Below are 15,749 nucleotides of genomic sequence, written 5' to 3' on the forward strand. Positions count from 1 at the left end.
GCCTTTTCCTTCCTTTTCTCTTCTATTCCTCTGCCTTGCCCTTCTAATCTGCTTTAGTCTTTTCTTTCTTCACCTCATTATGCCCTTTTGTTTTTGCCTTCTGTCTCTCCATTGGTTCTTTTCTCACTCGCTTAACCTCCTGTTGTTTACAGGCCAACCTACATCCCACCCATCATCTTGTTTCTCTCTTTTATCTTTCCTCCTTTTCTTCTCCCCCTCCTCCTAACCTCCTCTCAACAATAAAAGTTACTCATGGCTTGAGGGGGAAGCATCTGGCCCATGCTGGCTCTCATCCTCTCTCCTTTGTACTGAATGCTCTTTTGTTATAAACACAACAAACAGAAAAGCACAAAATCAGCTCTCAAGGCAAACACTGCATAATAATCCTCCTTGTCCCCCCGCTCCTCTTATCTCTGAAGAATTTGTTCTCCAGGCAAAATAAGAAGAAACACGAGATAGGATTCTCCAAATTTGGAGGCAAAAGAGAGACTGGAAAGAGCTTCATCATAAAGGGCAGCACCACTGAACTACATCTTGGGCAGATTCAAAAAAGTAGGTGAAATATAGCTTGCCAGGAGTGTGGACAACAATGTGATGATCCTGTGGTTGAAAAATCCCTGTTGATCAGTCTGTGTTCCCATTAGGTTGTAGACGCATGAACAGAACCAAAAATGATAGGGGTTTTTTTTATTTTTTTATTTTTTAGCACCTAATTTTCGGCACCTTCTCCTCATTTGTGCCTTGAGCCAAGGCCTTGTGTATATGGAATGTGTTTGCCAGAGAACTGTACCTGCTGGACCTCCACTGACGTTCTCAAAGAGCCACAGCAAGGTGCTTCTATGGGGTCACATGCCAGCTCCAGTCCCTGAGATAAAATAAGAACAGGCTTGCCCATTGTTGGAGCTCTTGCTTAATGTTAGATAGGGGTTCTCTGATTAAGCCAGCTTTTCTCAGAAAATGTAAGCTCCCTGGAAGTGAAATGCTTGTTGGCATGCACTAGTTTAGACATGCAAGAGTTCTCAGAGCTAAAAAGCAAAAAGCTTGTTAAGCAAAAGGCAAGACTTTCCCAATCCCCATAGCTCCGTGGTTAGGATACCGGTGTTTACTGTGGGGCAGCCAGCATCAAGCTCTACCTGGGACCGGTTCTGCCTGGCCCTTCCCCGAGCACCCTCAGGTCTGGCTGCGCACGGCCTCCATCCTAGCACAGTTACTGCACTTGGCAGAATATGCGAGTGTTACATTCACAAAAAAAGACTGGATGAATAGTTGAGGTGCAGTATCAGATAGCTCTGCTAAGGAGGTGTTAAGGTACTTCCCCCAACAGCCGGCCTTCAGAAGAATTAGCCGCGATGTGGGAGGTAGGTGTGTGTCCTCGGACAGAAACAAAACTGGTGTTTAGGAGGAACAGGCTGTGATGCAAACTTCAAATCTAAATATTTGAGCATCGGCACACAGGGGCAAAACTCACTGAAATGGGTATCTCCCCGCACATTCCTTAGGGAAATTGGGGCTTCAGTGATGCATTTTGATCTTGAGAAAGAAAGTCAGTCTTATTACTGTTTACTTCTCCAGCTTTGTTAAATGAAGACGCACTTCCCATGATGTTCTCCATTATGTGTTGGAGATTTAATTTTCAGCTAAACTTTTATTGCTTCTAAATTGGACTGGTAGCTGTGTATGTTTTTAATCTAATCTTGAAGTTTCGATTGCTCAGCATTTGCAACAGACTTACGTGGGTTAAGAATGAACAACGAATGAGGACATTTCAGAAGAATGCAGTCCCAAACATTGTCTCTGAAATGTGAATATGCTTAGCCTCCAAAAATATGGCAACTTCTCACACTAACAACTAAATGAATATTTCCAGAGCCAATGCCAGGGTTTGGGGCAGCTGGGTGATCCGATTCAACGTGGAACTTGCTATGCTTGCAAACAAATGGAAAATAAGCCAGGAAAAAGAAAAATGCGAGCCAGAACTACTCAAAGTGTTAGGGAATTAAGCTGGACAGAGGTGAGGCTGACACAGCTCCTTGCTCCCAGTGGCAAGAATGACCCTGTATTCCCTGTAGGCATGGGAGTGAACCCAAACATAAACTGCACAGGCACACGGATGCACGGCTGCCTCACAGAGCTCCGCAGACACATGGTGCAGCTAAACAAACAGCACTAGTGACCTCACAGGAGGAGCAGGATGGAGCTCCAGCAGTGGGGAATATACTTGTAAATATGATAAGGTGGATCCTTCCAAGGAGCTGGGCTCAGACAGTCTGGTACAGACACCAGGATCTGATGCTGGCACAAGGCTGCAGCCCCATTCCTGTTGCTGGTGCCCACACAGAGGTGTGTGCATGGATGGCCAGGACACTCCTGGTCCCCCCAGGAGCGAACCTGGCATGGCCTCAGCCTTAGAGAGAAGCAGACACTAGTGGTACTCACCCCTACAGAGAGCACCTCAGAGCTAAAAATAGGACTTAATAACGAGATTGGGGAAACTGCGCTAACCAAGTGCAGGACAAGGCTGGACACTTTTGCTGGCCAGCCAAGAATTTTCATGCAACCGTCCCTTCTTCCCCCATATCTCTCCCTTTCCCCTCTTTGTTTCCCCCCGTAAACATCCCATAGTAAGTCTTGTACAATCCCAAAATGCTCTTCCCGTGCATCCTGTAAGGTGTCCGTGGCACCTCCTCTTTCACAGTTTGAAAGGTGCTCCAGCTTTGGCTTTGTGATGAATTTCACATCTGGGTGATGGCTCTCCTGAGCTGCCGGCCTGGGCAGGGGGTCCTTAGTCTGGGTGGTCACCTGGCATTGTGTCCCTGTTTTCCTCCGGGTGTATGAAAACGGAAACTTTGATGTGCTAATGGCTCTGGAGAGGGGCCGGGGAGTAGCGGGGGCAGAGGGTAAAGCTGGGGCCCTCCTTCTGCCATTGTCTCTCCGTGCTCCTCTGGGAGTGTGAAGAGGTGCTTTTGTCACACAGCCGGAGAAGAGGACTGTGCAGGCATCCCATGCCCTTCCACACGTTTTCTGTTGGCAATAATATTTTAACAACAACACACAGAATACCCATGAGGTATTTATCAAATAATACAACACATAAACACCTCATAAGTGTATTTATCACTCACCCTCATAAATACCATAGAATAAACGGGTGTTTCTGAGAGTGAGTGTAGGAAAGCTTTGACCTGTCAATTTCCAGTTAATATCCACGTGTGGCCAGGTGACAACACCACATAAACAGCAGAATCGAATTTAAAATGTGATTGTTCCAGTTCCCCAGAATTTGATGGCAAAAGTAGTGTCTGGTCTCAAGGTATTTTTCCTAACAATAAAAAACAGGGTAAAGTCAGTTTTTTGCCCCACTGTTCTCGCCCCCAGCCGGCAGCAGTTGCTGTCTTCTAAAGTCAAAGTCCTTGACAGATTCTTAATTCAGTGAAGACTTTTATTGTTTGACAGCACTTTTGCTTGATTCAAAGCACAGCTCTTCATTATTCTCCTGGAAGAGTCTGGAAATTATTTTACCTGAAGGATGGACAGTAAATGCGGAGCATAGTCGGGTTTGATTGAATTCCAGACTCATCAAATGGTTTGAGTTGGAGAGGACCCTAAAAATAAATTTACTTCAATCTCCCTGCCATGGGCGACGACATTTTCTACTTTTTTCCTCAAAGCCCCATCCGACCTCGCCTTATGCACTCCCAGGGATGGGGCATCCCCAGTTTTTCTGGGCAATCTCTGCCAGTGCCCTGCCACCCTCACAATAAAGAGTTCCTTCCTATTATCTAATCTAATCATGCCCTCTGTCATTTTGAAGCCATTCCCCCGTGTCCTGTCACTACGTGCCCTTGTAAGGAAGGAAGGGTATAAGTCTGGGACTAGATCCAGCTTCAGCTTCGCCCCCGCACATTCTAGCATCGTATGAAAAATATATTTTTGGCAACCAGACAAACAAAAAATTCCCCGAAACGCAGCTACCCAGAACTGTACTTCACCCACAGTGGGATGGATGGTGCGAGGTGGTGGGAGGACGCGCAGAGCACGGCACGCTGGCTACTGCCCGTGCTGTTTGTGCGCCTGCCCCTGCACCGTCACTGCCCGCCTTGCTGCTTCGGCTTACAGACCGAATACTAAAGACGTTTATTTTTACACACAACAAATTAAAAAGAAAAAGACGTCGCGTTACGTCACGCAGCCGCCGTCGGTGCAAGCCGCCCGAAGCACCGACTGCGCCACTAGCCAACGCTTCGCGCGTGGCACCCGAGGTGTAGCGGCTCCCTATGCGGGTCCCTGTGCGGGTCCCTGCGCGGGGAGCGCGGCCACCGCCGCACCGCCTCCGCCCGGTCCGCTCCATCACCGCCCGCCAGCCCCGCACGCAGATTCCCGGCACGGAGGGGCGGGAGCTCCGGGGGGTGGATGCTTCGCGATTGCCGTGTTTTGGTGTTCGGCGGCACCCCAGCCCCGCCCTCTCCAGCCTCCGGCCGCCGTCTCCCCTCCCCTGGCTGAGGCCATAAATGGGCGGGCGGGCGGGCGCGGGAGGCGTGCGCGGGGCGGGCTTGCGGCGGTCTCGGGCGTGGGCGGGTGCGGAGCCGCCGCCTCTCGCGGGTTCCGTTAGGTGCGGACGGGCGGCCGTTCTCTGGCAGTCGTGCGCCGGGAGCTTCAACGATGGATACCAAAAAGGTAGGGAGGCGAACGCGGGATCCTCCTCGCCCTCTTGGCCCCCTCATCCCCGCTGCAGCCGCCGCTCGGGTCCCCGGGCGCTTCGGCGGAGGGATGCAGTGGCGGCCGGCGTGCGGCTGCGGCGCGGATGGATGGATGGGTGCATGGATGGATGGATGGATGGATGGATGCGGTGGTGGTCCCGGCAGGGCCGCTGCTCGGCCCTTCGGCGGCTCTGTCTGGGGTGGGGGAGACGGGACCGCGCAGTTGGGGAGAGGTTGTCGCAGGTCGCGAGATCGATTTTGGTTTCGTGCGCGTGGCCTGATGATGATGCACATGATGCTGTCCGCGTTGTAGGGTATTGATCACGAGGTTTGTTTTGCTGGCGGCGCCGCACTCCGTTTGTCCCAGGGCTTAGGATGCTAAACGGGAGATTGATGTTAAAGGCGGATGTTTGAGTAGTGATGGTATGACTTATAAAAAGGCATTTTTAAATTTTAAGGTGGCAGAACATGTCCTTCCCCTCCTTGTCGTATGGAGAGCAGGGGATATTTATCGGCAGCTGCGAGTGAGGTGTACAGCAGGGGAGTGAGCTTATGACTGCGTGTGTTTGAACGTACTAAGGGAGACGGCAAATATCCACCTGAACCTGGTGCGGGATGCCGGGGGGTTACACGGGAATAGCCAGAACTGGAGGAGGCCGGGGCTCCCATCGCCATGTTGATGGGAGATGAGGACAGCGTGAGAGGATGAGGCAGAGGAAAGGAGAGCCTTGGATGGTCAAGGTCGTTCAGAGAAGCGCGGAGAGGCCGCTCCTGCCGGGCTCAACAAGTTGTACAGCTCTCGGGTTCGAGGCAGTGAAGGAGGGGAGCTCGTGAGGAGCATCTCCTGGGAAATGAATACTGCCGACGCCTGTGGTCCGAGGGAGGGGTGGCGGTTTGAATTCCATGCTGGTGCACAGACCTCAGCCTTGAGCCTTTGGATAGAGTTGGTGTAGCTCTGCTATTTCTGAGCTCCCTGTTTGCCTTTTGGGAAGCGAGGCACTTGCAGCGTTAACAAATGATCCATACATTAGATCACAGTCTGGCTCAGTGGAGGGGATGGGTCATGCCATGTGATGTCTTGGTGGTGAGAGGCTGGGTAGGAGATGAATAACAGGCAACAGCCAGGAGAAGGAAGTATGAAAGAGGGTAGAACAACTACCTCTGTAGCTTATTTATGCACCATGTAAGTGAGGGGTGCCCACAAAGCAGGGACAGTGTGGTGCCTGCAGTACCCAGAAGGAAAAGGCCAGCCCTGGTGACTGCAAGCCATGACAAAGCAGAGTCCTGGGGCAAAGGTGCTCTTGTGTGAACCATGTAGAGAACTGGGGTTTATCTTCAGCTTTGCCATACCTGCTGGCTAGAGATGACCTGGCCTGGAGTCCCAAAACTGCTTAGCTATTATAATGCATTTCTGCAGGCATCTAGAAGCTTTGAAAGAGCTGTGTCCTTGTGGTTCTGTGCCAAATTTCCTTGAGATGAAAATGAGGGGAGAGGTCACAAGCTGCCATGGAGAATGCCTGGACTGCCTAGGGTGGGTTCAGGTGTGAATGCTACTTCTGTGCTCATCTGCCCCCTGTCCACTTTGTCTCCACTACTGACCTGGGCTGGAGGACATTGACATGATGTAGGTGGAGGAAACCATGCCTGAGAGTCCTTTCCCCAGTTTCTGTTTCTTGAGGCTGAACTGGTTGTGTCTGAGGGCTGTGCAGGCCAGAAGCACATACATGTTTGGCTTGAAAAATTGGTGGAGGTGGCACTGGCAGGAGGTTATTGTTAAAAACTTGGGGCAGTTTGAAGAGCCACTGGAGCTGAGCTAGAAAGTGAGAGACTGGAAGAGCTGTGACAGTAGGCCCCACCAAGTAGTTTACTCTGCCAGGTTTAAGTACAATAATTGGAAAGTCTTGGAAAAGGAACTGTTAGTATTTTTGGAAAAGCTTCTAAACCTCCTGAGACTGGGAGGAACACAATCTTTCCAATTTGTGCCAACTCAGGCACTGCCTGCCTAAGAGCCAACTCCTGAGTCACCTGCTCCCCCACACCTCCCTCACTCAGAGCTGGCTTAAATGCCACAAGCTTTAAAAATGAATAAAATGTCAGATGCTTTTCGCTGACACTTAAATTTCTCAGTCTGTGGGGCTTCTAAGGTTGGACCTTCAAGCTTTCCCTATGGCTCTGAGGGCTCAGTGGTTTTTAATTTAATAGAGATTCAGGTATCGTGAAACTTCAGGGAGTGTGCTTCATTTAAAGTATCAACTATTGCCACAGCTTAAAGAAAAATAGTCGAGAAGCTTGGTAACAACCCAAGCTGCCACCTCTTGAGGCACACTGCTGTGCCAGTGCCCTGGGGCAGGGTTGGGAAGCTCTAGCCTGGGAAAAACAAGCCTGTTGCTGAAGAGTGCGTGTTGTAACTGTTACGAGTGACTGCCAGTGTAGCTCATGGGCAGATCTGAGACTCAATTTATGGGAACTTGTCAGCTGGCTCAGGGAAGAGTTAGACCCTTCTTTCATGACATGCCAGAGATCAGCAAAAGCTTCTGTAAAGCAGATCAACCCAAAATAACAGCCACTAATGCAGCCAGTGTATTCATTACTAATGAGCTGAGAATAGTTGCTGAAGGTCAGGAGATAATAAAGGGGAGGTCCTGACAAGCCCTCCTACTTGTAGCCACAGAACTTTTCCTGCTGTACAGTTACACCTCCCTTTCCAGGGAGGGAGATCCAAGGGATGCTACTGGTACTCACCCTTGCTGGATAAAAGCCCATTCCCTGCCCTCAGAGCACTTGTCCATTGCACCTATGAGCTGCAGCTGCTGTTCATGTTGTGTAGAAAGCCAAATTAACTAAATCATCATTCCCTCTCTTTCCACAGAAAATCACAGCGCCTCTTGTCTATGCTGTCTGCATTGCTGCCATTGGATCTCTCCAGTTTGGGTACAACACTGGTGTCATTAATGCACCTGAGAAGGTGAGAAGGAAGGATGAGCTGGGGAGGTGGGATGAGTAAGGGGCTGATGGGAAGACAATGGTGTGGAAAGGAGAGGGACTGTCTTCCAAGCAGCCAATAATTTGGTTTGGGTTTATGAAGTCAGTAAGGCACTTAAAATCTCCTTTCAAATACAACATTGAACAGGGAGGACAAACTTTTTGGGAGGAGAGAGAGGAAACAGAGAGGTTAATTTTCTTAATTAGAGCACAGGAAGGGCAGGAGGGCTCCATCTGCCATATGTGGTGTGTGGAGAAATGTGAGCTCCTTCAGTTTTGAGTCAAAATAAACCAACCGTGGCAGAAGGAATGCAGAGGGCAGTGTGCAGAAAACATTTAAGGGTTGGTAGGAGTTACAGCTGCCATAATTTAATTTTTTCAATTTTATTTTACTTGTTTATTCATTCCTTGTGTTAAGTATAGATTCAATGCTTGTAAAAGGGTTGTGACTTGGACATTTGACCAAATCATCTCATGACTGTAGCCTAAGAAACAAGAGGTGAAGAAAATGAGCGATGTGGTTTCCATGTAACTTTAAGATGGTTCCTCTGTGGAGGACTGAGTCATGAATACCACATCCACCCTGTCTCCGGGAAAAGATGTTCATGACAGGAGGGGGGATGGGGTCAGTCCTCCCTAGCTAATGTCCTGCTGCCATCTGCTGGGGGCAGACACTCTGTCCCCCTCAGCCCATGCCAGAATTTACCTCACTAGCTAAGAGGATGCCTGGGAAATCATTAACGTGGCCCTGTCACATCCCTCTGGGACAGCATTATGTAAAAAAATAAACAATTTTTCAGGCTTGCTTCAGCAAAGCCTTGTGTTGTCTCCAACTATTTCTGTACCAGAAATCCTATCCCTGCTGTCAGTGTTTTGGTTTTGCCAGAAATGTTCCCATCCACTCACTGGTCATGTTTTCATGTTCCCTTTCGTTCCCAACTGTCTCCCACCTCCTCCCAAGAACCAGCAGTGATTCACATCATCTGAAATATTCAAAAGATAAGCCTGTTTTCCTTAATAAACACTGCTGTCCTGTGGGTGCCCTGCCTGCCCCTCCACTCAGGGAAGCACTCTCCCTCATCATACTGCTACTTCTCAGTGAATGCTCCTCCTCCTGTGCCCTCATCCCCCCCCCCCCCCACCTTGTGTAACTTGTTGCTGCTTTTTTGCGCCTCTCTGTTTTCGTGGCAGCAGGAAGCAGAAAGAAGACGGCAGTCTCCCCACTCCCCATTGTAAAATGCCTCCCTCTGGGTTGTAACTCTCGCTGCCTGATTCCTCTTGCAGATCATCCGGAGGTTTTTCAACAAAACCCTGTCAGAAAGGAGTGGGAAGGCTGTCTCCCAAGAACTCCTCACCTCTCTGTGGTCGCTTTCTGTGGCCATCTTCTCAGTAGGAGGCATGATTGGCTCCTTCTCAGTCAGTCTGTTTGTAAACAGATTTGGCAGGTAAGTTGGGAAGAGGGATGCAAGCTGTTGGAAAACTTCTCCCTTTATGATGGAGCGTTGGCAGGAAGAGGGCAGAGGTGGGAAGAGATGTCTGGGGAGGAAGCAAGAATGTGTGGGCTGCAAAAAGGATTGCAGGCCAGGGCAGGAGCTGAATGGGAATTATTCCATTCTCTTCCCACCCCTGAGATGGGAGATCATGGGCAGGTTTACCTTTACCCCTCTCCCAATAATTTACCTGCTGCATTCCCAGTTTAAGCTCAGTCTTGACATCTTTACCCTGGCAGGAGGAACTCCATGCTCCTGGTGAATGTCTTGGCCTTTACTGGTGGCCTTCTCATGGCCTTCTCTAAGGCAGCAAAGGCAGTGGAGATGTTGATTATTGGCCGCTTTGTTATTGGTGCCTTCTGTGGCCTCTGCACCGGCTTTGTGCCCATGTACATCAGTGAGGTCTCGCCCACCAGCGTCCGCGGAGCCTTTGGCACCCTCAACCAGCTGGGCATTGTTGTGGGCATCCTGGTGGCTCAGGTAGGCCTCGTACAACCTGATCCTGCCCTTGGTGGGGGGAAGGAGGGCTGGGGAAGGGCGAGGAGGGCTTTACTTTCCATCAGGTGCAGTATGTGGGTCCTATCATACTGGGGTGGGGGTGAGGAGCTGAAGTGTTTGAAGTCACTCTTATTTCTCTTCTATTCTCGATGTAGATCTTTGGACTGGAGGCAATCATGGGCACTGAAGGACTTTGGCCAATGCTTTTGGGGTTCACGGTCCTCCCAGCAATCCTGCAGTGTGTAGGTCTTCTATTCTGCCCTGAAAGCCCCCGTTTCCTATTGATCAACAAGATGGAGGAGGAGAAAGCTGAAGCAGGTAAAAACTAACCTCAAAGGGGCAGGGCAGTGTTCTGGCTCCTAGCCTGCACTGAACTTGAGTGGGAGGCGAGGACTGATCCTGGAGCCTGTGGTAGATTAGGGTGTGACTCCCAGAAGGCATCAGGCCTGGCCTACCTTCCCATCCTTTAGGTTGTACCAGTGCCAGGAAGCATGAGAAACCTGGCATCTCAACAGAGGCTCCAGGTGGGATTAAGATGTGAGGAGTGGCACCTAGCCTGGTGGGATGTAGCAGGACCAGCTGCTGTTACTCTGCCAGCTCCTCCTGAAAGGCAGGAAATAGGCTGGCATTTTACAAGGAACTTGGAGGGCTGAGGTCGGCTCTGGCAAGAGCCTGAACAGAATTTCAGGATCAAATATAAGCTTGGAGATCAATCAATACGAGCAGGACCAGGGCCTGGTTTCTGTGCTGATCACAGCACCCTGACCTCTGCGTTGAAAAGAAGAGCAAAGCTGCCAGCAGAGGCTTGGTCTTTCCTATGCAGCAGGTCTCTGGAGGCCTGAACACCAACTGGAGGTGTTCCATCTTCCTCCTGTGCCCTTCCTGCAATAGCAGGATGGGACACACACGCCTCCCCAGGCCGGTAGGTGTGTCTCATACCTGCCATCTTTGGCTTCCTCCCTCCAGTTCTCCAGAAGCTCCGTGGCGATCGAGATGTGTCTCAAGACATCCAGGAGATGAAGGATGAAAGTGCCAAAATGTCCCAGGAAAAGAAAGCAACTGTGCCAGAGCTCTTCCGTTCTCCAAACTACCGCCAAGCCATTATCATCGCCATCATGCTGCAGCTCTCCCAGCAACTCTCAGGCATCAATGCTGTGAGTTACCTTCCTGTCCCATTTCTAGGCCTCCCTTATCTCTGGCTAAACTTGCACTTGCAACTAGTGTGGAGAGACCTTGAAGTCCCAAAATATCTTTGTGCCTTGACTGGAGGTCACTGTTTTTTCATGTGGTTAAGATGGAAAGTGGATATTAAGGCTTTCAATTTCCCCACATGCACCCTGGTGAGGCACTGCAGCCTTTCACTAAATGAATGAACCTTGACTGGAAGGATGCTGTTTGATAGCGTGGAGTGCTGCTTAGAATCTCTCTGCTGAGTGTGTAAGCTGTTAGGCAGAGGATGAATAGCATGTTCTGAAACATGGAATCGTGACTGTGTCCAACTTTCTCTTCCCAGGTATTCTATTATTCTACGGGGATTTTTGAAAGAGCTGGTATCACACAGCCTGTCTATGCCACCATTGGAGCTGGTGTGGTCAACACAGTCTTCACCGTGGTGTCGGTGAGTGGGACAGGGCTGTGTGTCTGCCTGGGCCCATCCCTGGCAGGTGGGACCACAGACAAGTAGCCATAGCCAAAGCACTGGGCTATGCACTGACCTGTAGGAGCAAAGACGAGAGAGCATCAAAGGCGTGGTGGGAGGAGAGGTGGACAGAAAGAGGTGGTGTTATCTTACCCGAGAAAGAAGGTGGAAAAGGAGTGCACATGGGGAAGGAGTGATGAGAGAAAGCAGTAGCAAGAACCAGAGTGGAAGAACGTGCAGATGATGGAGCAGCCTGGTGACCTCCACTGAGATCAGCATGGTCTCTGAGGTTTACAGGCAGATAAGGAAGAGGTGCAGGAGATACTGAGCAAGGCAATCTGTTCTGTTTTTCCTGCCAAAGTAATGGACTTCTTTTTTCCTTCTGCCTTCTCCTTTACAGCTGTTCCTGGTGGAGCGTGCAGGGCGCCGCACCCTCCATTTGGTTGGTTTGGCTGGCATGGCTGTGTGTGCTGCTATTATGACTGTTGCTTTAGCTCTAAAGGTGAGTGATCGGTGTTATTGTCCAGGCTGACCCCAGCAGCAACCTATAAGAAAATACATCTGCTTTGCTCTCCAGGTAGAGCTGGGGCTAGAGCCAAGTGTGCAGTGGAGAGAGTGATTTTATAACTCTAGGAATTGGTATAGTGTTCACAGTGCAGCTGGGAAAGTTGAGACACTGAAGATGACATTATGCTAATCATATTTTGTTCCTTGCAGGACATTGTAGACTGGATCAGGTATATCAGCATTGTTGCCACTTTTGGCTTTGTGGCTCTTTTTGAGATTGGCCCTGGCCCTATCCCATGGTTCATTGTGGCAGAACTCTTCAGCCAGGGCCCACGACCTGCAGCCATGGCCGTGGCTGGTTGTTCCAACTGGACCTCCAATTTCTTAGTGGGGATGCTCTTCCCCTATGCAGAGGTAAGTCCTGGTTTAAAAAGCACTGTGAGAGCACTGTAGCATTGGAGTAGGTGTCCAGAAAGGTAGTAGAATCTGCATCTTTGAAGACTTTGACACATGACTATATGACCTTTAATAACCCAACCTCTCCTGGAAGTCGTCCCTGCTTTGAGAATAGGGCTGGTGAGTCTTCCAGAGGTCTCTAAGTCAGTGTTACAATTGTTACTGGAGGCTGTTGCTCACCTTACATTGTACTGTCTTAACAGTTTGCAGCTTTCAAATATTTGGAAGAGCCATCTTAGTTAGCACATCAGGGCTTTTGCTTTAAAAGCATCAATTTTGGTCACCCTCAGGAAGATTAAAGACCTTTAGAAGCCCATAGGAACTTGATTTCAATTTTAAAAATGCTGTGATGAGAAAAAGGTCAGTAAGGGGACTGCTAGAGAAAGGTGTTGGAATTTTAACCTGTCAACAGCAAATGACTTTACATGTAATTTTAAAATAAAATCTTTTTTTTTGTGTTTGTCCTCCCTGCAGAAACTATGTGGCTCCTATGTCTTCCTCATTTTCCTTGTTTTCCTGGTCATCTTCTTTGTCTTCACATTCTTCAAAGTGCCAGAGACCAAGGGCAGGACTTTTGAAGACATCTCCAGGGGCTTTGAAGGACGAGGAGCAAACACCGCCTCATCACCCCAGAAGACCCCGATGGTGGAGCTGAACAGCAAATAAGCTGGCAAAGCAGCTGCCTGAGATCCGTGACACACCCATTCTTTAACTCGTTCATGCTTAAAGAATCATTAAAGGAATGAGCAAAGAAAACCATGAGAACTGGGACGTTCTTCCCCTCCTCAATTTGCTGCTATATTCTTCTTTTCACCCACATGCTCACCCATTCTGCCAGGCTTGCCAGCATTAAGCAAATCTGATATGGGTGATCTGCCATTCTGGAAAGCACCTGGCACTTGCAGAAATAATCTCATCTCCCTGCCACAAACATCAGGAGAACAGAGAAGAGCTGGCGATATTTTTACTTTCCTCACGTAAAATTGCCGTTTGGGGTTAACATACTTATGCACACAGTGACCATTATGTATTTGAACCTAATTACTATTTTTGTAGTGAGTTGAAGTGACCCGCTAAACGAGTCCCCAGCCCTTTGAGTCTACTCTGTGTGCGTGTGTAAGGTGTTACACTGGAATTCAGCAAGTTTACCAAAAGCCATCTTGCTTTTTCCTATCCAGTGTGCACTTTTTTTAGCCTCAGGAAAAAGGGGACCAAGTCACATGCATATTTTTTCCTGCTCTTTTATTTTTTGTATAGACAGACTGAAAGCATACTTTTACTTCAGTTTATTTATTTGTATGTCACTTTGTAAATATTTATTTTTTTAATGTGTACAAAAATGTACAGGTAAAGAAATTGGAGAAGTTTAAGAAAAATAGCTATTCTAACAAAAGATGCTGTAGACTTGAGGTGCAATAAGACTGTAAAGGAGAAATGTGGTACTAAAAAGGAGATTGAGCATTTTAGGTGGTGTGTACAGCAGAGCCAATTATGCACATCACCTTGAAGTTATTTGTGCCCTCTGGAAAGAAATTTCAAGAGTTGTGTACTTGTGGAACAGGTATGTTTCTGCACTAAAAATCTCTGTTGTTAGGGATTTTTGGTGGTTGTTTTAAAGAATTGTTCTCAAGTGTTGATGAAAGTGTGATAAGGCATCTTATAATGGGTGGTGTTGGATTATATTTTCAGACATGGTTTTAAGCATTCTACGGATGATTGAGGGTGGTGATTGCAAACCAGAAGGTAATTTTCCTGCCTTCTCTTAATTTTATTTCTTTTTGGCTTCTCTTACAGTCTAGTACGTCATAAATTCTGAAATTTCCAGATTGTCGTTTAAAGGAGTGCGAGGATAAAAATTATTTTTCAAAGCTGTATTTTCGTAGCAGTTGTTCCTATAAATATTACAGAGGCATGTAGCATGACCCTTCTGGACACAGGCATGGTCAGTTGTGGTACATGTAAGTTCTTGAGGATAGAGATGCAGGACTAGACACCAGAGCTACTGGAATTTGCTGGTTTAGCAGTGTGAAAAGTCTGTAGTGCTCAGTCCCCTGCTTGGTTGAAGACCAGATGTTTTTTGCCCCATATATCCTCTCTGGAAGGTCTGCATGATGTTGTGGTGCTCACCAGTGTGCTTTGTAGATGTACAGCTCTGTAATAGTGCCTCTGTTCAAAGGGATGTGGCAGGCAGTAATTGTTCATCAGTAAATGTCGGTCTCCTTGCTTGTCATTCCGCTGGGCAATTGAGTTTGTGTGTCCCCCACCCTTCTGCCGAGCTAGCACGGCTCAGGTCAGACAGGCAAAAAGTAGCACACCGGGTACACTTGCAGTCAAGGAGGGGCAGCTTTACTTCACTGCAGAACTCTGTGACAGGCTCCAGGCCTGTGCCTGTCCAGACCTGCCCAAAATATCTAAAGGTAGCACAGAGGTAGGTCCATTTTAAACTCCTGCTCTTCTGAGATCAAGCTGCAGTTTTTGGACATGGTCAAACTCCTGCTGGAATTCATTACTGGATATCCTTGAAGAGAGGCAGGCCCACAGATTCCGAGGTGGTAGAAGCAAGAAAGGCTTAGAAAGGTTGGAATGACAGCAAGACTTTTGTAGCGTGGATAACCCAAGCTTTCTTACCAACATAATGCTTCAGAGCAAGTTAGAGAAATTGCCATTGATGTATATTCTGGCGGGTCTGTCTGACATCTTCAGTAACTAGTGATGACATTTCTACCTTCCCTAATGAGAAACAGTTGCAAAGATCAGTTAAATCTGCAGCTGATAAAAAGCTTCTTGTGACTTAATTTGAAATGCCCCAGCTTTGCACAATGCAATCATATTACATCCAGTTTTCCCTAGCTTTTTATTAGGCTTACATGCCAGATATTTATTCTCGGAGTCATTATATATGACTTCTTTCCCAATTTTGATATTTTGCCTCACTTACATAGATTTCTGTGCCCTTCCTTTGACCCTCCAGCACATCCAGACATGATATTTCTATATGGGTATCTGTATGTTAGGAAATTTCCCCCCGCAGCTGTGCATAAGAGCATTCCATACTTTGCATCAGATGTGTGGCTTGGACCGAAATCTGTAGGCCTTTCTCACATGGTATCTTTGTTATTTTCTTTTTCTGTAACGGCATTGTGAATATTTCGGATGGATTTTATATGCTTATTAATGTGGTTGTTTCCTGGTTTTGAAATAAAAAATATGAAATAAATATCTGATTTGGATTTTACCTTTATCCTGTAGGTCTTGCCTTATTCTTTTATCACAGCCTGGGACTGCACCCTGAAATGTCACCACCATCTACCCTGCAACCTTTTGGGGTAGCTAAACACTCTGCATTTGCTGTTTTATCCTACTGGAAGTGATAATTTCTCTCAGCCTCTATGCAAATTACCCTTAATCCCCTTTCTATTATTTCTTATCAATTTTTAAACTAAAAAGATGCGCTGCTCTGGTTCTTGTTAGCGCAAATCC

The 15,749-nt window shown here is 48.0% G+C and overlaps 1 protein-coding gene across 1 annotated transcript; it reads left to right on the top strand.

The window, feature by feature from the left end:
* Positions 1–4,547: 4,547 nt before the first annotated feature.
* Positions 4,548–15,510, top strand: LOC136284975 (solute carrier family 2, facilitated glucose transporter member 3). The gene is made up of 10 exons (XM_066175532.1): positions 4,548–4,674; positions 7,567–7,662; positions 8,964–9,124; positions 9,409–9,649; positions 9,823–9,985; positions 10,634–10,821; positions 11,181–11,285; positions 11,707–11,808; positions 12,024–12,227; positions 12,744–15,510. Exons 1-10 carry the CDS (start codon positions 4,660–4,662, stop codon positions 12,933–12,935), a joined length of 1,467 nt encoding a protein of 488 aa, XP_066031629.1. The 5' UTR covers positions 4,548–4,659; the 3' UTR covers positions 12,936–15,510.
* The last annotated feature ends 239 nt before the right edge of the window (positions 15,511–15,749 follow it).

This window comes from Chamaea fasciata, unplaced genomic scaffold (assembly GCF_029207755.1).
Source record: "Chamaea fasciata isolate MVZ Bird 193981 ecotype frontalis unplaced genomic scaffold, bChaFas1.0.hap1 SCAF_2, whole genome shotgun sequence".
Classification (NCBI taxonomy): Eukaryota; Metazoa; Chordata; class Aves; order Passeriformes; family Sylviidae; genus Chamaea; species Chamaea fasciata.